This window comes from Peromyscus eremicus, chromosome 20 (genome assembly GCF_949786415.1).
Source record: "Peromyscus eremicus chromosome 20, PerEre_H2_v1, whole genome shotgun sequence".
In the NCBI taxonomy this organism is placed as follows: Eukaryota; Metazoa; Chordata; class Mammalia; order Rodentia; family Cricetidae; genus Peromyscus; species Peromyscus eremicus.
The window spans coordinates 26,160,668-26,183,464 of record NC_081436.1 but is presented as its reverse complement, the minus strand read 5'-3'; the positions used below and the strand labels follow the sequence as shown (position 1 = coordinate 26,183,464).

Sequence of the window (22,797 nt, the reverse complement as noted above, 5' to 3'; positions counted from 1 at the left end):
AGACATGGGCCACGGTGCATGGCTCTGTAAGTGTCTGAAAGTAAATACAAAGTGAGTGTCAGGGAAGGCCTGCCACAATCCGTAACAAAGAAATCTGTACAGCCTCATTTGCAAGCGGTACACCCTCATAATCTGTGACTTCTGTAGGAAGTCACCAGACAGGAAAGCAAAAGGAAAAGAGGTTGGAGCCTGGAGGGATGGCTCAGTAGTTAAGAGCACTTGTTGATCTCGTGGAGGACCCAGCCTTGGTCCCTAGCACCCACATGACAGCTCACATCTGTCTGTCCAGTTCCAGGGGATATGATACCCTTTTCTGACCTCTGTGGGTACCAGGCAGGTATACAGTGCACATACATACATGCAGGCAAAACACACATACACATAAATAAATAAATAAATAAATAAATAAATAAATAAATAAATAAATAAATAAATAAATACAATAAAATAAAGAGGAGGTCGTACAGGAATAGTGGAATTGGTGCAGCTTTCCCACTCTTCTCCTCCCGCTGTGTGTGTGTGTGTGTGTGTGTGTGTGTGTGTGTTTACAACTGTATGTATGTATGTACGTATGTATGTGAAGGTACATGCTTACATTGGGATGTTTCCTCAATCATATCCCCAGCTTATTTGAGATAGAGTAGATCCCTGAACCTGGAGTTGGCTGTTTTGACTAGACTGTCCAGTCAGCCCCGGGGAATCCACATATCTCCATCTACAGTGTTGGGTTAGAAGCACACACTGCTGCATCCAGCTTTTACATGGGTGTAGAGGATCTGAACTCAGGCCCTCACTTCACCACAGAGCGAGCTTCTCAGTCCATGCCTCCTGTCTCCCTTTGAAGTGATCTGCTTTTTTTCAGACTTTGTAATGAAAAATTTCAAACGTGAAAATACAGCAAATGTAACAATGATTTCTACATATGTGGTTTTAATTTTTTGTGATTACTAATGCAGTCAAATACTTTGCTCAAACTCCTGAAAACCTCACAAGGAGCATAGTTTTTTCTTTGTCCCTTCCTGATCCACAGGAGCTTTCTTTGAAATGCGTGTTCTAGACAGACACTCTCTCAATGATGTGTCACGAGAGTCTACTTCATGATTTGTCTTTTTATTCACTTTTGAAGAAAACACGTTTTGATCTTAATCAATTGATTTTATAAATCCTTCATGGCTGCTCCCTCTTCTTTCTGGTTTAAGAAATCTGCTGTACTTGTAGGTCAAGCATATCCTCTTATAAACTGGCTTCTGGAAGTTTTACAATGTTGCCATTTATGCTGAAGTCTTGGCTCTGTCTGAAGTGATTTTGTTTCTTGTGACATTTCATCTTGCTAAACAGTATCATTTCTTCCATGATGAACAAGAGCAACTCTGTCGGGTCCAGGTTTACAAGTGAATATTTCTGTCTGTCTGCAATCCTGTCTGGCTTTTCCGATCAGTCCAGCTGTGGCTCAGCAAGTACCTTTATTAAGGGAGCATAATAAAATCAACAACCTTGGGGGCTGGAGAGATGGCTCAGAGGTTAAGAGCACTGGTTACTCTTCTAGAGGTCCTGAGTTCAATTCCCAGCAACCACATGGTAGCTCATAACCATTTGTAATAAGATCTACATACATAATAATATATTATTTATTATATATAATAAAAAATATTATTAAAAAATCAACAACCTTGTCGTGTTTTAGTTAGTATCTTTCTTCTATTTTCTTTTTCTTTTTTCTTCAGTGGGAGAGATGAACCTGGGGCTTTGCATGTAGTAAGCATGTATTTGCTCTGTCCCTGAGCTAGGTCTCAGTTTCTATTTCCCCTTTTCTTTCTTTTTTCTTTTCTTTTCTTTTTTTTTTTTTTTTTAATTATTTATTTATCATGTATACAGTGAGTGTTCAGCCTGCAGGCCAGAAGAGGGCACCAGATCTCATTGTAGATGGTTGTGAACCACCATGTGGTGGCTGGGAATTGAACTCAGGACCTCTGGAAGAACAGCCAGTGTTCTTAACCTCTGAGCCATCTCTCCAGCCCTATTTCCCCTTTTCAAAGACAGACTTACTATGCAGTTCAAGCTAGCCTTAAATTCATAATCCTCTTGCTTCAACCTCCCAAACAGCTGGTATTACAGATTTGTGGCTATTCTTTTTTAGACTACATTCATATTTATTTGTGTGCATGTGTTTATCTGGGTGTGTGTTTGGAAGTCAGAGGACAGCTTGTAGGAACTGGTTCTCTCCTACCACCTTGTGAGTCCCTGGAATCAAACTCAGGTCGCCAGGCTTGGCAGTAGGCACCTTTCCCTACTGAGATATCCTGATAGTCCTACTTCTCAGCTATTCTTAACCTATTTTTAATTCCTCATGAATTTTAGAATTGGCCTGCCAACTTCCATACACAACCCTGTTGGTATCTTTGTGACATCTGAATTAATACTGACTAACTCACAAAGAACAAAGACATCTTTGTGGCACTGACATCATCCAAAGGGTATCAGTCCAGGTCCAAGGGCCTGAGAGCTGCGGCTCTCAGCACACTCTTCTCTGCTCTGTCTGACTGCTGATGTCTGTTCAACTCTCTGCAGTTACTCTTTGAAGCCCTTGTCCTCCAGCTCCCATATTCTTCGACTCTGGTGTTTCACACCTAGCATTCCTATGCTTACACTGTAATTCACTTGAAAAGCCTCTTTCCTTGTGTCCTGGGTCACCACACTGGCCTAGCTCTCTCTCTTCTCCTACTAAAGGCTCTACCCTCCAAATACAATGCAGAACTCTCATGTTCTTAGCCAAGAGCCATATACATACATCACTGTGAAGGTTTGAACGAGAATGGCCCCCATAGGCTCATGTTTGAATAATTGGTCCCCAGTTGGTAGAACTATTTGGGAAAGATTAGGAGTATAGACTTGTGTCCTCGTAGGTGGAATCTGAGGTTTCAAAATCCCCAGTTGGCCCCGCCCCCTCCCCGCTTCATACCTGTGGATCAAGGTTTAAGATCCTAAAACCTCCCAAATATGTCTTCTAGTCTGTCTAGTCTGCCCCTCCTATAGAGTGTGGGGATGACATTAATGCCACAGGCTTAAGGCCCAAGCAGTGGTCACAGTCCCCCTGCTTGGTGACTGAACTGGGGCTACCTTACAAAGCATATTTCTTCAACACTGGGCAATGGCTATAAAAATGTAGCTAATGAATGTTAAAGTCTCTCTCCCTCTTTTGTTTTTTCAGAAAGGATTCCCCTGTGTAGTTCTGGCTATCTTGGAACTTGCTCCATAGACCAACCTGGCCTCAAACTCAAAGATCCACTTGCCTCTGCCTCCCAAGTGTTGGGGTTAAAGTTGTACACCACCACCGCCGCCCAGCTGGATGTTTAAGTCTTACAGTGAGTTCGTTCCAGATGCCTGGTAATTCCTGACCCACAGGTTGGAGGAGTATAATGCAGGGCCTGCCATGGCACAGGACAACAGCTACAAGACAGGAACAAGGTAAGCAAAACAAAAGGACATTCTACATAACGCCTAGCTAGTCCTCAAAACTGTAACTGCTCAATGTATCCAAAGGGACACAATGTCATGTGGGTTCTCGAGACACAAGGGACATCAGGTGAGATGGCCTCAGGTGAACAGACAGTGTTGACACTACTCAGGACACCTGTGAAGACACTGGTACAAATGTCAAGTCATCGAAAAAAGCTTTAGCTGGGTGGTGGCAGCACACGCCTTTAATCCCAGCACTGGGGAGGCAGAGGCAGGTGGATCTCTGTGAGTTCAAGGCCAGTCTGGTCTACAAAGTTCCAGAACAGCCAGGGCTATACAGAAAAACCCAGTCTTGAAAAACCAAACCAAACCAAACCAAAAAAAAAAAAAAAAAAAAAAGCCAGGCGGTGGTGGCACATGCCTTTAATCCCAGCACTCAGGAGGCAGAGGCAGGCGGATCTCTGTGAGTTCAAGGCCCGCCTGATCTACAGAGTGAGATCCAGGAAAGGCACAAAGCTACACAGAGAAAGTTTGTCTCAACAAAAACAAAAACAAAAAACAAAACCAAAAAACAAAAAACTTTAAATGTTCAGTTTCTATCTTATGAGTTTATGTAGTGAAGATAATCTACCTCCTCTCACAGCTGGAGCAGGGTCTGCTTGACCTGGGTTCTCTGGGTCAGGCACAGGAATAGAGGGCAGCAGGGAACCCATAAACGAGCCCCTCCAACACTGATGGGTGGCATTGGAGCTCAGCACTCCAAACCCAATCTCCTGCCAACCCCAACCCAGCGGATAGCTGGATATTGGAAATCTCGAGTGCAGGGTGAGGGTATCTTACAGGTGCAGATGCAGGGCTGTGGTGATTCCCCTCATCGGCTTAAAGCTGCGTCATTTCTGTAGCCTTTGGCAGAGAGATCTCAGGGTGGCCCCAAGTAAGTCTAGATGTCTGTACACTGCGGGGGTGCATTCAAGAGTGAGTCTTAGGACAGTGGGAGGAACAGATGATGTGGATAAAGGCTCTACATGAGTCTAAGAAGGTAAAACATATCCATATACCAGGAGGAATATGTGCATTACCCTACCTTAGGGCCAAGACCCTCCTGCAGACCACCCAGCTGTAGGTCATTCACTTCTCTGCCCTAGCTATAGGGGTGCATTCACTCCATGTTCACCCCACATGTGGTCATCAGTCAGAAGGTCCCAACCGGGCTGGGCAGTGGTGGCGCACGCCTTTAATCCCAGCGCTTGGGAAACAGACACAGTAGGATCTCTGTGAGTTTGAGGCCAGCCTGGCCTACAAGGCCATTTCCAGGACAGCCAGGAAGGTCACACAGAGAAAGCCTGCCTCAAAAAACAAAAACAAACAAACATACAAAACCAAACCAAAAGAAAAAAGAAGGTCCTGAACTTACGTAACATGAGCCCTTTTGGGGACCCCAACTCTAAACCGAGGCTCCTGGCCCTCCTGACACAAGGACGGGGTCAGAGCAGAGATGCCAGCGACAATGCCAGCAATAGACGACGACGAGTTCCTGTGTGAAGCCACTCCAAGTTTCCCATCACAGTGACCCTCACACCACTGTGACCCCCCGTGAGTGCAGACAAGCTGTACTGTGAGCTCAGCTGGCTCTCAGACGGCCAGGCTCCCTCTAGTCTCCTGTGCTCTCTGCCCAGCTAGTCTCTGATTGAAGTTGGAGAAAACTTTTAGGATTGGAATTGGGTCATCTTAATCTTAGATCCCTTCACGGCTGGCTGACTTCAGAGTGAACTCCCAGCAGAAATCACAACATTTAATTCCTAGACCTGACTGCTCACATTCTCTTCTTCAATCTGAAGCCCATGACACAGGCAGTGTACTTTGGATGGACACAAGCACATGTTCATGGCAGAAAGAGTATTATTCTCCACAGAGGTCATACCCTGGAACCATCACCCTCTGTTCTTGTAGGCATGGACCCCAGCTTTGCAGTGACAATTCTTGCCAACAAACAGCTCAGGTGTTTGTTGCACTTGGCTGGTGCTTCAGTGGAGAAAGATTTGCAGACAGAACACTGAAAAGGAAAACCAAGCACAGATCTAAAGACAGATGTGCACAGGGGACTCCTTAGAGCTCCTGAAGTAGCGCCCTGAAGGTAATTGGGCCTAGTATTCTCATGAAAGGTTGATAGGGAACAGGGTTGTAGCTTCTAGATATGGAGTTGTTAAAGTAGAGAAACTGACAGGTAAGAGGGGCAGGGAATGGGGGAAGTAAGTGGTTATAAGAATCAGAGCCATAAAGATCCAGGGGGCCGAACTTGCTATACACACTGACAATGGCTAAGGACAAACCAGCAGGTACAACTTGTCCCACAGTGTCAGCATAGTCTTTCTACAGTGATGATATGGTAGGGAGTTAACTACAGTGCTTTGAGAGACCTCAAGGCACCTCCTTCCTCTCCCCACCAACTTTCTCCCTAACCTATATTAGATTTTATCAAAGAATCTTCTTGGGTGACAAAAGAGAGCTATCAAGCACAGAATAATCTCTTAATCCCTAAAAGAAACAATTGTAAGTCTTAGTTTTGTTTAAAAAGCCCTTTCAAATGAATGCAATTCAATAATGCTCCCTCAACAAAGAATGGGTTTATTCCCTTTGCACTGCACTCCTGTGCATGTGGGCAGAAGCCCGGCCCTTTAGGAACATTCTTGGCATCTCCTGGGGAGCGACATTCAATCAAGATACCCAGAGAATAAAAGGTAGATGAGGGTGGAGAGCCCAGGAACTGACATCCAAAGGCAGGCGTGAGTGGGATCTAAAGATGTCCACAGTGAGTGGCTTCAGAAAAAAGGAAAGCCCAGTCTGGGAAACCCTGTGGACTATGTGGACCCTGAGGAAAGGGAGGGACCCAGCAAGTGGTCACAGATATGTGTAGGCCTTATGGGCAAGTTGCGGGGTGGGGAGTGGGGGGGGACCATGAACTAAGAAAAACAGCCTGTTCATAGGGTTGGAGTCCGGTGTGTAACAGACACTCTATAGCAAGTTGAGTAGATAAGAAAAACTTGTAGCTGTTTGGGAACTGCTCACAGTGCTTCCCAGCTAGCTAGGACTCAACTTCATAAGCTACAGGGAGGTACCAATGTTTAGCAGCCTCCTACTGACTCAACTGGAGATACAGTGGGCAATGTTGATTTGGTGATAATGTTTAAAATCGATTTCGATGGAAAAATAAGCCATATGGTATCTAAGGAGGAATGATAAAGATGATAATCACAAGTTGGGAAAAGGGGCATGAACACTTAAGGCCCTGATGGCACAGCAGGAAACAGGCCCCTTCTGAGCCGCCTCAGGTATTGGATGGAAGCATTCTGGCTTTGTGGAGGCAGCATGCCTTCTGTTCTTGTCCTAGAGAGGCTCCAAACAAGTCTCCCCAGATGAATATGAGAGCCAAGCACACAGAAGGTGAAGTGCACCAGGTGAAGGGTATATTCCCTGTTCTCCAGATTCTAATTGTGAGGGTGTCACAGACAATTACATGGGAAAAGGATAGTTTTTTTAGTGACTTTGCTGTGACGGATACCCACATGCAGAAGAATGAGGCTAGTTTCTACTTTAGGCCAGACATAAACATTAATTCTATAGACAGATCAAAGACCTCACTATAAGAGCTAAAATTACAAGATGCTTAGAAGAAAAGATAGGGGTAAATTTTCACGATCTTGGAGAGGGGCTTGGTCCTGCCTCAACTAAATGTACCAGGCTTTGCTGACTCCCTATGGGAGGCTTTACCCTTTTGGAGGAGGGGATTGAGGGGGTGAGCTGAAGGGAAAGGGAGAAGGGATAAGATGGAGATCTGTGGTTGGTATGTAAAATGAATAAAAAATGTCTTAAATAAGAAGGAAAAAATTTTTTCAAGGTCTTGAATCAGCAGTGTGTTCTTAAACATCACATCAAAGTGTGAGCTGTAAGAAGCGACAGATAAATTGGATTTCATCAAAGGTAAAACTTCTGTGCCAAAAACAATTCAACTAACAAAGTGAAAACAAAACCACATAATGTGAGAATACATTTGCAAAACATATATATCTGATAAGAAACTTAAATCCAAAACATAAAAAGAACTCATAATTCATAATAAAAGATAATTAAAATATGGGCAATAAAGCTGGGCGGTGGCGACGCACACCTTTAATCTCGCACTCAGAGGAGGCAGAGACAGGCGGATTTCTGAGACTGAGGCCGGCCTGGTCTACAGAGTGAGTTCCAGGACAGCCAGGGGTACACTGAGAAACCCTGTCTTGAAAAACAAACATACAAAGAAAGAAAGTATATTTTTTTAGCTGGATGTGGTGGTGCATATCTTTAATCCTAGCACTTGGGAGGCAGAAGAAAGTGAATATCTGTGAGTTCGAGGCCAGCCTGGTCTAGAAAGCAAGTTCTAGGACAGCCAGGGCTGTTACACAGAGAAACCCTGTCTAGAAAAAACAGAAAGAAAAAAAGAAAAAAGTGTGGGCAATAAAGATGGGACTTAGTTTAACAGAAAGTCCATGTAGCATATGCCAGGCCAACAGTCCTAACTCTAGCACCAAGCTGAGTGTGGTGGAACTTGCCTGTAATTCCAGCGCTCCTCAGGCAGGAGAACTGCAAGTTCAAGGGCAGCCTGAGCTATGTAGTGAAAATGTCTCAAAAACAACAAAAAAAAAAACCTCACAACAAACAAAGGTCTAAAAGACCAAACCCGACAATGAGATAAGCAGCCTGGAGATACCATGATTTCCATAAGGCTGAAGTGACCGAGAGGCTAAGGTTAACTGCACCTTCTGGAACAGAACGAGTTTCAGGACAGCCAGTTTCGAAAAAAATCCAAAAGAGAAAAAAGAAAACAAAACAAAACCAGTAACAACAAAGAAGAATTGCACTTCAGTCTACTTCCAGCTAAAATCCCCAACAGACTACCTGTTCATGAGGTCTATTTCAGCTGGGATTGGAGCAGATGGATTAATGGACAGGAAGCCTTTGTTGTCCCTGACAGACCTGCAGGCTGGAGAGATGGGAGGTTCACAATTACTGAGGCAAGACTCCAGCCAGGATTGCTGGATGCCAGTGAAAAAACATGTAGATCCACACAGATTGATGAGGAATGTAAAAACCTTAAAACCTACAAAGAAGAGCCATGAAGAAGGAGAGGGCTTCTTCATCAGCACACAAAACTCCAGGGGAAAAGTGACATGTATCTAACATATCTGCCAAGAAAACCCACCAAAACCAACACAACCTGCATGGGAACACAAGCCCAGACAGAGGCAAGCCCTATGGTATCTCCAGCAGGCACTACTCTCCATAGTGAGCAGGAGCCTACACACCAGAAAAGCCAAAGCAGCCTACCTACCAGAAGACATTTCCAGCAGAGCAGACTGAGGGGCTGGAAGCTCAGTTCCACCAGGTATATGAAGACGACACTAAATCCATAGGCAATGAACCACTTGGCTAGGAGTCCTCTGGTCAGAGCAGGGTGTCATGTGAGAAGGAATCAATAGAGAGCACAACCAAGAATATCTGCCTCCATAGGCAAGCTGGATACACAGACAATGGAGCCACAGGAGCCTTGCGAGGTATGAGCGCATCCACACTGCATGGCCCAGTACGGTGCTCAGTGGCTTACCTGCAGGGCCTGTGTACACTATGTGCAATAGGGAAACTTGGGACACTGCTATGGGGGTAACCGACTACCCAGGCTGCGCCATGTGAGGAAGAGCCAACAGCTAGGACCAGGGGAAGGCCTGGAAGCCGCACAACAGCCACCATCATGACATCACGAAGTGTAGCCAGCACGTGTCAATGGTGGTGTGCCGGCACGTGTCAATGGTGGTGCACACCTTTAATTCCAGCTCCCAGGAGGTATAGGCTGGTGGATGTCTGAGTTCAAGGCCAACCAGGACTACACAAAGAGAGTCTGTTTCAAAAAACCAACTCAACAACCAAATGAAGAAGCCAATAGAAGTACATGGGTTAACTGAAGTACCCCCAGTGCCATAAAACTCTCAGGATATGATCAGACAGTGTGAAGTCTCAGAAAAGGGAAAGGCAGTCTTTAATAAAGTACCAAGAAATTGGGTCACAGCTGGTCATAGTGGCACACATCTTTAATCCTAGCACTTGGGAGGCAGAGCCAGGTGGATCTCTGATTTCGAGGCCAGGATGGTCTACCGAGTGAGTTCCAGGAAAGCCAGGGATACACAGAGAAACCCTGTCTAAAAACTGAAACAAAGGGGAAAAAATGGAGTCTATTTGGAGTCAGGTTCACACTTCATGCCATACCTGAGAACAGACTCTAAACTGATACGCTCTATGGACTGGACAGGACTCAGTGGTGGAGCACCTCAGTGGTAGAGGATTGGTGGAGCATCCACGAGGCTCTGCATTTAACTCACAGCAGAAAAGAAAGCAATAAAAGCTGGTACTGGAAAACTAAATAAAAGATAAAAGAAAGTCTTAAAATCAACCGTGACATATATAGGATATAGGGTATATTGGTCTACTGTCAGAGGCCTAAAATCTAAGCTGCACAAAGACCCAGCCCTCTCAGCAGGTGCTTGACTGAACCCTCTAAGGGGTTGTTAGACTGTGGTGAGTATACACATAAGCCCTGGTTTTATTATTGTTTATTAATTTTATTTTATTTTTATGTGAATGGGTATTTTGTTTAAATATGCTTGTGTACCATGTATGTGCAGTACAGAGGCCAGAAGACAGTTTTGCATCCCCTGGAACTGGAGTTATAGATGGTTGTGAGCAGACATGTGGGTGCTAGGAATCTACCTTGGTCCTCTGGAAGAGTAGCCAGTGCTCTTAACTGCTAAGCCATTTCCCATCCACTGTTTTTTTGTCTTTTGAGACGGAGTCTTATGTATCCCAGGCTGGCCTCAAACTTGCCATGCAGTTGAAGATGACCTTGACTTTCTGATCCTCCTGTCTCCAATTCCCCATACTAGATAATAGGCTTGCACCACTAGCCCGTTCTATGCAATACTGGCGATTCAGTCTAGGGTTCTGTGTATGTCAGGTAAGTACTCTAACCAGATGAGTCCAAAGATACTTTTATGTCGGTTAAGGGCACAAAAGCCATGGAAAGGCTATAGAAACCACCTAAATTAGAAAAGGCTAGGGAGAGTCAGAAGGCAGAGGCTGGTAGAATTGGCTGAATTCTATACCATACAGGTGTAGAAAGTGCTATAAATATATTAGGGAATTGGTTGGCACTATGGTTCAGGGTGGCAGGGGTGATCAAAGCCTTGGGTCAACATCAGATCTGATCTGTAATATGTGTCCTGGTTATGTGAATCACTTGACAGACAGAGTCAAGGATTAAAGGCCTAAGGCACAACACATGTGGCCTGTCCAGAAGTAACTCAGAAAGGATGGGTGTCTGACTAACAACTCAGGGCAAGAACTCATAAACATTCCTGGGACTGCTCTTATCTTTTTTTTTTTTTTCCTGTAAGTGTGGAATTATTTCCAGATAAAAAGCTTGAAAATGAGGTACGACTACTGATATCTATGTGGATTGATGCCCAGAGTGCCTGAGGAATTGGGCCTGAGTTCATCTGTCCAGCCGAAACATCAAAGTTCCTGAAGAGGGATGCACTGGCCTCTAGCAAGTGTGCAGGTATGGCTGCAATGAGTGCCTGTGCTGAGCACACTGGACTACAGAGACAGAAGCAAGAGTAAACACTGGCAAGGCCCTCTGAGAAGGCATGTGCAAGTGGGCAGCCACATACACATGACTGGGAGAACTACCAGGGGTGTGCCAAGAGCCCTGGAACCACACTACCTTTTCTGTGAAGGGGTTGTTCCCTCCACTGTCCCAGGGCCTGGACAATTCGTCAGGAGTGGACACTGCCTCCTTACCTGGTGCTCGACCCTGGAATCCTGGACTCCTGCTCATCGACATGGTGGCTTCTGCATTCATAATCCTGTGTCTGTGACATTGCCATCTGCTTCCTTAGTGCTGAGGTGAATAGTTGTCAGAGGACCATCAGGTTGCCTCCTCCAGCATCAGACAGGAAGAAGACACACTAGAGAGAAAAGAAGGGGCTAAGTACTGATGGAAAATCCGGGTATCAGGTGATAGCCCACACCACAAACAAGAATTGCAGCAGGCAGCTGGCTCAAATGGAAAGCAATCCCCAATCCTCAAAACTCCCCAGGGAGGCCACTCCCAGGGAAGTGCTCTTAGCACCCAGCCATCTTCTTATACATAGGGAGTACCTGCTGGCTAACTCCCACTGCTGAGACTCCATTTGGGCCAGGGTAGGTGCACATGACCCCGAGAACTGCAAAGCTAGAGGGTGCACTGGACTACCCAGGCTCACTTGGACCCCTAGCTCAGGATGCCACCCATACAGGGAAGTTGTTGTGGAGATGAAAGGTGAGCATAATATACACGAAACACAGGCTATGCCCCATGCAGAGCAGGGTTGGGACATGTGAGGCACACACAGATTTCCTGTGACAGTGAACAGACTGTCTCATAGACACAATGTGCTGAGTACAGATGTACTTGGAAGGGACCCTTGACCCTATGCTCATTCAAGATATAGAGCAGTCCATGCTGTAAATGTGAATGCTGAAAAAAGAGCATTTAGGAGAAAACTTGGTTTTACAGAGAGGACAATCTCCAAGACAGCCACAAAGCCAGTTCACAAAGGGAAAAAGAGTGAATTGGACTATAATAAAGTTGAGATTGAGAATACCTATTTATCAAGAAACCAAAAGTAGACTAGGTATGGTGGCCCATGCCTTAATCCCAGCACTCAGGAGACAGAGACAGGCAGATCTCCATGAGTTCGAGGACACCTGGTCTACATAGTGAGTTCCAGGTCAGCCAGGGCTACAAAGTGAGAGATCCTACAGAGAGAGAGAGAGAGAGAGAGAGAGAGAGAGAGAGAGAGAGAGAGAGAGAGAGAGAGAGAGAGAGAAACAGAGACAGAGAGACACAGAGAGACACAGAGACAGAGACAGAGAGGGACAGAGAGAGACAAGACAGACAGAGAAGGGAGGGGGAAGAAGGGAAAAGGCTAACTCAAAATGAGAAGCATTTGCTACACAGAACACCCACAGGTATGGCACACTAAACATACAAAAAAACCCTACAGATGAAGAGATAAGGTAGGATAGATAAAGCAGCAGAAAGTAGACAGCAATCATGGAAATGGCTCAGTTCCATTCTTCAGGGAAGTGCTCATTAAAGGCATAATATGATAGAAAGCATCCAGCAAACTTACTAAAACAGGAAAGATAAAAACTACTAAGTGCTGGCAAGGACAAGGAAAAGAGCACTTACATTCTACTGCTAGGTCTGAAGGGGTTACTGACTCCAGATGGTGACTCAACAGTATTCCCTAAAGAACACATGCATCTACCTGACCCAAGGCATCCTTAGACTGGAGGCTGCAACTGTTCACAGAGGCCACTGTGACAATGCCAGCAGTACTGTCCCAACAGACACGGAAGAGGCACTCCAAGTGCACCCCAATTCCCCAGCACACACTGGGGTTTCCTTCTATAAAGTTCAGAAGCAGTTGCTGCTACTAGAATCAGAACCAACAGGCTCTGGACCAGACAGTGCCAGGACGGGACCAGGGGTTGCCTGCTGTCTCCAGCCAAGGCACTGCTTCCATAGTGCTGGCTGGGGAAGCCTACAGAGCTATAAGGAGCTGCTTTCACCTTTCTCTACACATGCCCCACCACACCAAAGCCTACAGCCCTGTGAGCAGAGTGTCACTGGGGCTCTGTCTCCTTCCTCTCCACCACCTCCCAGATGGCATTAGGATTAGGCCCTCCTTCACATCCAAGACAGTCCATGGATACTAACCACTAATTAAGAAGAAATTTGAAAAGATTCAAAGTACCAGGTAAGCCTGGAGAAGTGGCACATGCTATAATCCAAGCATCTGGATGGATGGATGGAAGGAAGGAAGGAAGGAAGGAAGGAAAAGAAAGAAGGGAGGAAAAGAAAGAAGGGAGGGAGGGAGAAGGAAAAGAAAAGGGAACCATTATGACAGAGAACAATGAAATTCAGAAAATCATTAGGTCATCCCTTAAAAACACATTTTACTAAACTGGAAATCTAAAAAAAAGAAAGTATGAATTTCTAGGTATATGACCTAGCACATTTAAACTAAGGTGAGATAAACAATTTAAATAGATCTAGCAAAAGCAAGGATCTGGAGAGATGGCCCAGCAGCAATTGAGAGCACTGCTATTCTCGACAGGACTGTGGTTTGATTCCTGGTACCCACACAGTGGCTAGCAACCATCTGCAGCTCTACTTGCAAGGGACTCACTGCCTTTCTCTGGCCTCAGTGGGAACGACACGTGGTTCCCATATACATACACGCAGGCAAAACTCCATAATAAATACATAATAAATACACATAATAAATAAAAATTAATTAATTAATTAAAAAGAGTAAAGATCTCCAAACTAAAAAAGCTCATGCCCAGAAAGATTCACTGGGGGGAATTTTACCAGATCTTCAAAGAAAAACTACCTATGCTTCTCAAATTAGTTCTTAAGCTAGCAAGGCAGCTTTGCTCACCACTACACCACCAACACCACACCAGTCTATAACACAGGAAAAGGAAAGGAGAGAACACAACCAAACTCTTTTTATAAAGCCGGCATTACCCTGACACAATATCAACACCACCAATAAAAGAAAATTATAGACCAATTCCCTAGTGAGCAGAGATGCAAATATTCTCAACAAAAATACTTGCAAACTGAATTCAAGAACTGGGGGAGCGGAGAAAGCCCTGATGGAATATGTAAAGAATGGATAAAGTTCTGAGTGAATGAGTACCGTGACATGGGCACAGCATGTCAAGGACAAATACCTTCCGTGGGTCAAGCTTGCAATGGGAAGGCCTTCCTCTGGTTCAAGTATGAGTTTATGAACGACTGACCAAATGTGTACAAAAACTAGCCAGCCCAGTTACTCCTCCAGGATGTTTACAGCCCCAAGTCTACAGAGACTGCCTACGGAGACTGGCTAACGCCTCCCCACTGGGCTGGCCATAGAAAACAGGCTGAAACTCTGCATTGTGGTACACGGTTGGCCCGCTGATCTCAGCTTTTTTGTACATGTATCTGGGTATCTTCCCTTTCTTCACTCTCACAGCCCCAGTCAGGTTTCTGAGACCCAAGATGCTCAGGACATGGTAAAGAACACATCAAAAAGATCATTCTTTACATAAAGTTGCTTTATTCCAGAAGGGCTGGGATTACTCAATAGATGCAAATCAATAAATGTTACAAATTACATAAATGATCAAGGACATAAATCATATGATCATCTTGATAGACGAAGAAAAGGCTTTTGATAAAAATGCCAACATCTTTTCCTGATAGACGTCCTGAAGAAACTCAGAAGAGAGGGACATATCTCAACATAACAAAGGCGCTATACAACAAGCCTATAGCCAACACTATATTAAAAGCAGTGAGACAAGAGAAGAAACAAAAGGGACATAAGTAGGAAGGAAAGAAGTCAAAGCATCCGTAGTTGCAGATGGTCTGAGTCTATACACAGGAGCCCCTGAAGACCGTGAGAATTTATAGAAACTTTCAGTAAAGCAGCAGGGCACAAAGCTGATGTAAGAATCAACAGCCTTCCTAACCAGTGACAAATACACTGAGAGGGAAGGGGGGAGACAATTCTGTTCACAACAGCCTTAAAACAGACAAAACCTTGAAATAAACCTAATTAAGGAAGAGAAAACCCTCTAACATGAAACGTTAATACACTGAAGAAAATGAGAAAGACCCCAGACACCAGACGAAATCCCATGCTCATGAACCAGAAGATTATTGTGGAAATGGCCATCTACAAAAGCAATCTACACATTCAATGCAATCCCCATTAAAATACCATGGGGCTGACAAAAACAAAAACACCAGGCACACACAGAGATCAATGGAATAGAATTAAGGACCCATATAGAAGGCCATGCAACCAGTCACCAATTTTAGATGAGGATATCCAAGTACAGATAGGAGAAAAGAATATCTTCAACAAATAGTACTGGGAAAACTATATACATACAAATGAAACTAGATCTTTCTTTCACTTTGCACAAAAACCAACTCTAAATGGATCAATGATGTCAACATAAGACCTGAAACTCAAACTGCTAGAAAAAAATTAGGAAAACACTTCAAGATATGTGAATAGCTAAGAACTTTCTTTCTTTCCTTTTTTTCCCGCCCCCCCCCCCCCCCCCGAGACAGGGCTTCTCTGTGTAGCTTTGGAGCTGTCCTGGAACTCGCTCTGTAGATCAGGCTAGCCTCAAACTCACAGAGATCTGTCTGCATCTGCCTCCCGAGTGCTGAGATTAAAGGTATGTACCACCACCACCCAGCCAAGAATTTTCTAAATAGAAAAAATGCAATTTTTTTTAACATCTATTTTTATATTTTAAATTTTATGTGTATGCATGTGTGTGTGTGTGTGTGTGTGTGTGTGTGTGTGTGTGTGTGTGTGTGTACAGATGCCTGTGGAGGACAGAGGTATTGTTTCTCTTAGAGACAGAGTTACAGATGGTTGTATGGCACCTGACATGGGTATTGGGAACCAAACTCAAGTCTTCTGGAAAATGAGCAAATTACTCTTAACATCTGGGTCATCTCTCCAGCCACAGAAATACAAATTGTTAGTAAACAGTTTTTTTTACAGGTATTCAACATCCTTATCTATCAGGGAAATGCAAATTAATAATATACTGTGGAATGCTCTTTCTGTATACTGTGAATATATGTTGCTTCCATTGTTTCATAAAAAAAGCTGCTTTGGCCTATGGAAAGGCAGGATAGAGCCAGGCGGGAAATCCAAGCAGAGATACAGGGAGAAGAAGGGTAGAATCAGGGCAGAAGCCATCCAGCTGCCCAAGGAACAAGATAACAGCAGACTGGTAACACCACGGCCACGTGGCAAAATATAGATGAATAGAAACGGGTTAATTTAACGTGTAATAGCTAGCTAGCAATAAGCCTGAGCCATAGACCAAACAGTTTGTAATTAATATTAAGCCTCTGAGTGATTATTACAAAATGGCTGCTGCCCGGGCAAGATCAGATGGGACCGAGAAACTTCCAACTACAATAATATTTTGAGATTCTATCTGATCTTAGAATGGCTGTCATGAAGGAAACAGGAACAACAAATGCTGGTGAGAATGTAGGGAAAGAGGAATGCTTACCCACAGTCAGTGAGAATTTAAATTGGTGCAGCCACGTTGAAAATCATCGTGGAGGTTTCTCAAAAAGCTAAAAGTAAAACTACCAAAGGACCCAGTTACATTACACCTGGGCACAGACCCAAAGGGCTCTATATCCTACTACAGAGATACTTGCAAGTCCACGTTCACTGTCACTCTAGTCACAGTCTAGAAAACACAATCAGTCTACATACCTGTTAGATAACCAACGAATGGATCATGAAAATGTGGTACCCTGCCAGGCAGTGGTGACACATGCCTTTAATCCCAGCACTCGGGAGGCAGAGGCAGGCGGATCTCTGTAAGTTCGAGGCCAGCCTGGGCTACCAAGTGAGCCCCAGGAAAGGCGCAAAGCTACACAAAGAAACCCTGTCTCGGAAAAGAAAGAAAGGAGGAAAGAAAAAAAGAAAGAAAGAAAGAAAGAAAGAAAGAAAGAAAGAAAGAAAGAAAGAAAGATAAAGAAAATGTGGTACCCTGTGGAATGCAATGACATTTACTCAGCTGTAAAGAAATATGAAGTTTGGGGCTGGAGAGATGGCTGAGAGGTTAAGAGCACTGACTGTCCTTCCAGAGGTCCTGAGTTCAATTCCCAGCAACCACATGGTGGCTCAAAACCATCTGTAATGAGATCTGGTGCCCTCTTCTGGCCTGCAGGCATACACGCAGGCAGAGCACTGTATAAGTAATAAATAAATAAATCTTAAAAAAAAAAAAAAGAAATATGAAGTTTGTAAAAGAAGGGATAGAACTAAAAATATACTGAGATAGGTAGCCCAGGCTCAGAAAGACATATGCTATATGTTCTCCTCATAGGAAAACCTCAGCTTTGAATTTTTGGATTTGTATGTTTAATTTGGAGTGCCTGTAGAGGTCAAGAAGCCAAAAGGGCCCAATGAGATGGGGAGAAGCCTGGGGGGGGGGTGTAGAACATACATGATATTAGAGTAGGTGGGGGAAATATAGGAGATGGAAAGGTCTAAGCATGAATGTACACAAGGGAATAAGGAATAGGAGAGGGCTCAGGGAGAGGGTTAACCAAAACTAAGGATGTATGAAAAGGCCTTATGGTAATCTACTACCTTGTAAGCTAATTTAAAATAGATAATTTTCAAGAAGAGAGTTTGGATGGAGGTACCCTGCGTGAATGAAGAATGCTGCTCCCAGAAACCAGAGGTTATTAAATGAAAATCCAAGTGTTCCTATGATGAGATGGGAGACAGAGGCAGGAGACTCTTTAGAGGCTCAAGGGCCAGCTGGCCTGGCATATGCAGTGACCAACAGAGAGACCATTTCAAACACAGTGGAAGGCATGCACTAACACTTCAAGCTGCCCTTTGACCTCCACATGCTCACTGAGGCATGCACATACATATACAAAAAAGAAAGTCAGTATCCACTGGGCATGGTGTTATATATATAATCTTAGCACCTTGCAGGTAGGAGCAGGAGGAGGATTATGAGCTCCAGGTAAACTTAGGCTACAAAGAAAGATCCTTTTTTTTTTTTTTTCCCTTTCTTTCTTTCTTTTTTTTTTTTTTTTTTTTTTTTTGGTTTTTCGAGACAGGGTTTCTCTGTGTAGCTTTGCGCCTTTCCTGGAACTCACTTGGTAGTCCAGGCTGGCCTCGAACTCACAGAGATCAGCCTGCCTCTGCCTCCCGAGTGCTGGGATTAAAGGCGTGCGCCACCACCGCCCGGCTCTCCCTTTCTTTCTTTCTTCTTTCTTTCTTTCTTTTCTTCTTTTTTTTTTTTTTTAAGGTCAGCTGTTGGTTCCTTATCAATCCCGTGTGCTAGGTTGAAGACATTCCCTTGAATATTGTTACTTTTTGAATCAGGAAACAATAGTGGATTTTGTAAAACGTTTTTTGTTTATTGATATTATTTCTGGATAGCAATTGAATTCCAGCAATTTATGCACCTCTATATGAATGGAGAGGTCAGAAAGGAACATTTGGTATCTTCCTCCATCATTTTCCACCTACTCCTCTGAGGCATGGTCTCTGAACATGGAGCTCACATTTCCTCTGCTAGACTGGAAGCCAGCAAGGCCCTGCTCTGCTCTTGTCTTTATGCACTTCTAAGCTGGGGTTATAGGTGTGTGGTATGCCTGGCTTGTTGTCTGAGTTCTGGGACCTGAACTCTGGTTCTCATGATTGCACAAGTACTCTTAACCACTGAGCCATCTCTCCAGGGCCCCATCAATAAATTCCTATTAAACTAAACACATCGGCTTGGGGATTTAGCTCAGTGGTAGAGCGCTTTCCTAGCAAGTACAAGGCCCCGGGTTTGATCCTCAGCTCAGAAAAAATAAATAAATAAAATAAACACATCATTCCTTGTAGAAGCCTAAGTAGCTATGATGTATATTCTTCCATTTTATATATTCTTGAATTCATCTGCCTAAACTTTTGTTAAGAATTTTTACATCTATGTTTATGCAGGTCAATGGCCTATATATATTCTTTTCTTGTCATTTCTGTATTTGAGTAGTTTTGTAACAATTTTCTCCTAGAATAACCTCCATCTTGGAGGGAGGCTGGTTAAGACACATGATGTTCTAAAGGGAGATGAACCATTCCATCCTGCAGGGAAGCTCCTTAAGCTCAGAGAGCACACAACTCAAGAGGCTTCAGAAAGTCCCTGAAACTGACCAGCTACACTAGGACCCGACCTCAGCAAGTGTAAGGACCATGCAGAGCCACTCTCAGACCAGTTAAGCCACCTGAAAGAAACAGAGGCAAGTTGCCTAGGTTCAGACTTGTCTCTGCAGATGTTTGCTTCCAGCTCCCCGGAATACTGCCACATAGCAGACAGTTGTGGAGGAATGGCATTGGCCTAATGAACTGGGAGGAATTACTTCACATCAGTTTTCTTGGAAGAGTATGCATAGACTGCTATCATCTTTTCCTCAGTAGAATACGCATCGCAGGCACGAGGGTATGTTTTTCTTTGTGGGAAGGCTTTCAACTACAGATTGAATTTATTTAATACAGAACTATAATGTACATTATATTGGCAAACTGTCATGTGTTATTTGAGCTCACTGATAAGCTGGATCTGGAAGTGGGGTTGCCTCCCCGTCACCTCAGACGAAGCATTCTGTCTCAGCGTACTCATTTTGTCAGGAGAGGCTGACTCCTCCTAAGACTGTGATAGGAAGAGAACTACGAAATGGCTCAGGAGTGAAAACACTGTATCCTTAAAAGTGCTAAAGCTGGGCACGGTGGCATATATGTTTACTCTCAGCACTTGTGAGGCAGAGGCCGGCAGATCTCCATGAGTTCAAGGCCAACAACGAAAACCAACAGCTAAAAAGTAAATCCTGTCCAACTCAGGTTACTATTGTTTATCTCATGATACAAAAGTACCTACAGTGGGAAAGAGAAACCAAAAGTTCGGGCATACAGACTCGTCCACAGAGAAGGCTCAATCGGGGGCTCCAGCTGATTGCCTTGACTTGCCCAGGCAGTCTCTGCAGGATGCTGTGAGCACCTGATTTGACGCCCTTTCTGCTGTCCTGTGTTCTCACTTAGAAGCCTCATGGCGGTTAGGAGATGGAGCCATGTTCTGCCTGGGACTGCAGCTGACAGTCTCAACGGAACTTCCCCAGTCCATTTCTAATGGATGTTTTGAACATCTGAAGTGGTATTTTGTTGTCTATCTCTTATTATTTATTCTTTTATTTTCTATGTACTTAATATATTCACTTAAAACCAAAAGTATGGCTATTGTAGTTCTTCAGACTATACAGAATAAGAACTAAGTGCTTTAAAATCTTTTTTGACATTTCTATGTGTGCCACATGGACCACAACAGGTATGTGAAGGTCAGAGGACACCTTGCAGGAGTTGGTTCTCTCTCTTCACATGAATTCTGGGGATCATACTCAGGTCATTAAGCTTAGTGGCAAGTGTTTTACCCACTGGGCCATATTGGTAGCCTCCCTAAGCACATTTTAAAAATTCTTTTCAAGTAAGTGCTAATGGTTCCTGCCTTTCAAGGGACTTACCTACTTCCTAAAAGATACCAACATTTATTGGCATCAAGTTGCTACACAATCTCTTTGTTATTATGATTCACACACTCTGCGGTATGAATCATAAATATCAATATCAGCTCTAATATTGAAAAATTACAGCTTTTCTGGTCTTCTCTAATTGATCTGGCTAGAAATTGACTGATTTTATTGATTATAAAACAGCTTTTAAACTTTTTTCTTGTTTTAATACCATTTTACTTCATTTCCTTTGATTTTTTTTTAGCTTTTTTTCTTTCTTCCTTCTCTCTCTCCTCCACCCTCTCCTTTCTCCTCTCCCCCCTCCCCTCCCCTCCCCTGAGTCAGGGTCTGTCTCTATACCCCAGACTGGCATCAAACTCAGAGATCCGTCGGCCTCTGTTCCCAAGTGCTGGGATTAAAGGCCTGCGCCACCCATGCCTGCTGTCATTCTTGTAGTTTCTTAAAAAAACAAAACATTTTTAGAACTTAAAGTTTTATTTTATGTTTATAATTGTTCTGCCTGTGCAAAAACTTGGTCAGAAGGCACTGGGATCCCCTGGAACTGGAGTTACAGATGGTTGTGAGTTGTCATGTGGGTGCTGGGAACTAAACCTGGGTCCCCTGCAAGAGCAGCCAGTGCTCTTAACTGCTGAGCCATCTCTCCAGCCCCTTCTAGTTTCTTAATATGGAAATAGAGTTTAATGATTTGTGCCTTAAAAAAAAAATCCAGGCACTAGAGACATGGGCCAGTGGTTAAGAACACCGATTGCTCTTGCAGAGGACCTGGGTTCAATTCACATCATCTATATGGAGGCTAACAACTGTCTCTAACTTGAGTTCCAAGGGAATCTGATGACCTCTTCTGACCTCAGGCACACATGCAGGCAAAAACACCCATACACATCAAATAAAAATAAATCTTAAAATAAAAAAAATCCAAGCTGGGCATTTGGGTGGACGCCTGCAATCCCAGCATTAAGGAGTTAGAAGTGGGAAGATCAGGAGTCCAAGGATAGTTTTGGTTACACAGAGAGTATGAGGCCAGCATGTACTCCATAGCCCTATCTCAACACACATACTCACTTCAGTTTGGATGTGTATGTAGTGTTAAAACTTCTCTCCTAAATAGCTTTCAGGGATCAGGACATCCTACCAACGTGGACATGCTATATTTTCATTCCAGTCAAAAAGAAAATTTTCTGGGGGCTGGAGAGATGGCTCAGTGCCTAAGAGCAATGGCTGCTCTTCCAGAGGACCTGGGTTCAGTTCCCTGCACCCACATAGCAGCTCACAATGGACTGTAACTCCAGCTCAGAAGATACAACATACTTTTATGGCCTATGTGGGCACTAGGCACGCACACGGGTGCACTGGCATACATGCAGGAAAAACATCCATATGCATAAAATAAAAATAAATCTTTTTTAAAAGAAAGTTTTCTGATTTATATTTTCTCTTTGATTCATGGATTATATCTGTTATCCAACAACAGCCAGTTTTCTAGAATTTTGTTTTGTTTGTTGAGACAAAGTCTCACTATATATAGCCCAGGCTGACCTGAAATCAGCTCTTAGCACCTATGTTGAACAGTTCATAAATATCTGTAACTTCACCTCCAGGGGATCTGACACCCTCTTTTAACCTTTGTGAATGAAAACACACACACACACACACAAATAAATCTTTAAAAAGATAAAACATAAAAAGAAGTAATTGTCTGGGAGTAGGTCTTTTTGGATCTCCCCAGGAAAGCCATGAAATTTATGCTGGTCTGGGCATATACACACTACTAAAAACAATTCTATACTATACACTATATAGAGTCCTCCCCTTGCTGACATCTCCCATGTCTCTCATGTTAACTGTAAGACCCCACACACACACACACCCATCTGCCATTGTTGTGCCTGACTATCTAGTCCCAATGTGCGCACATAGCAGCTGACACACATTCCCATGGAAAATATCACTCAGGTCCAGGGCTCACATATAACCATACTTATAACCAAAATTGCTATTTCTTATCTAACTGCAAACAGGCAAATTCAGAATTAACAAGATCATACTAAGCAGTTTTTTTTTCAAAGTTA

At 43.8% G+C, this 22,797-nt stretch overlaps 1 protein-coding gene across 3 annotated transcripts in view; it reads right to left on the bottom strand.

Moving 5' to 3' along the window:
• Arhgap39 (Rho GTPase activating protein 39) overlaps nt 1–22,797 on the bottom strand; it is a 110,859-nt gene that overhangs the window by 41,373 nt on the left and 46,689 nt on the right. For all 3 annotated transcript variants that reach the window (XM_059247618.1, XM_059247616.1, XM_059247619.1), the window contains exon 2: nt 11,344–11,510. In XM_059247618.1, the coding sequence (XP_059103601.1) occupies nt 11,344–11,429 (86 nt within the window). In that variant the 5' untranslated portion in view covers nt 11,430–11,510. The remainder of the gene's footprint in view (nt 1–11,343; nt 11,511–22,797) is intronic.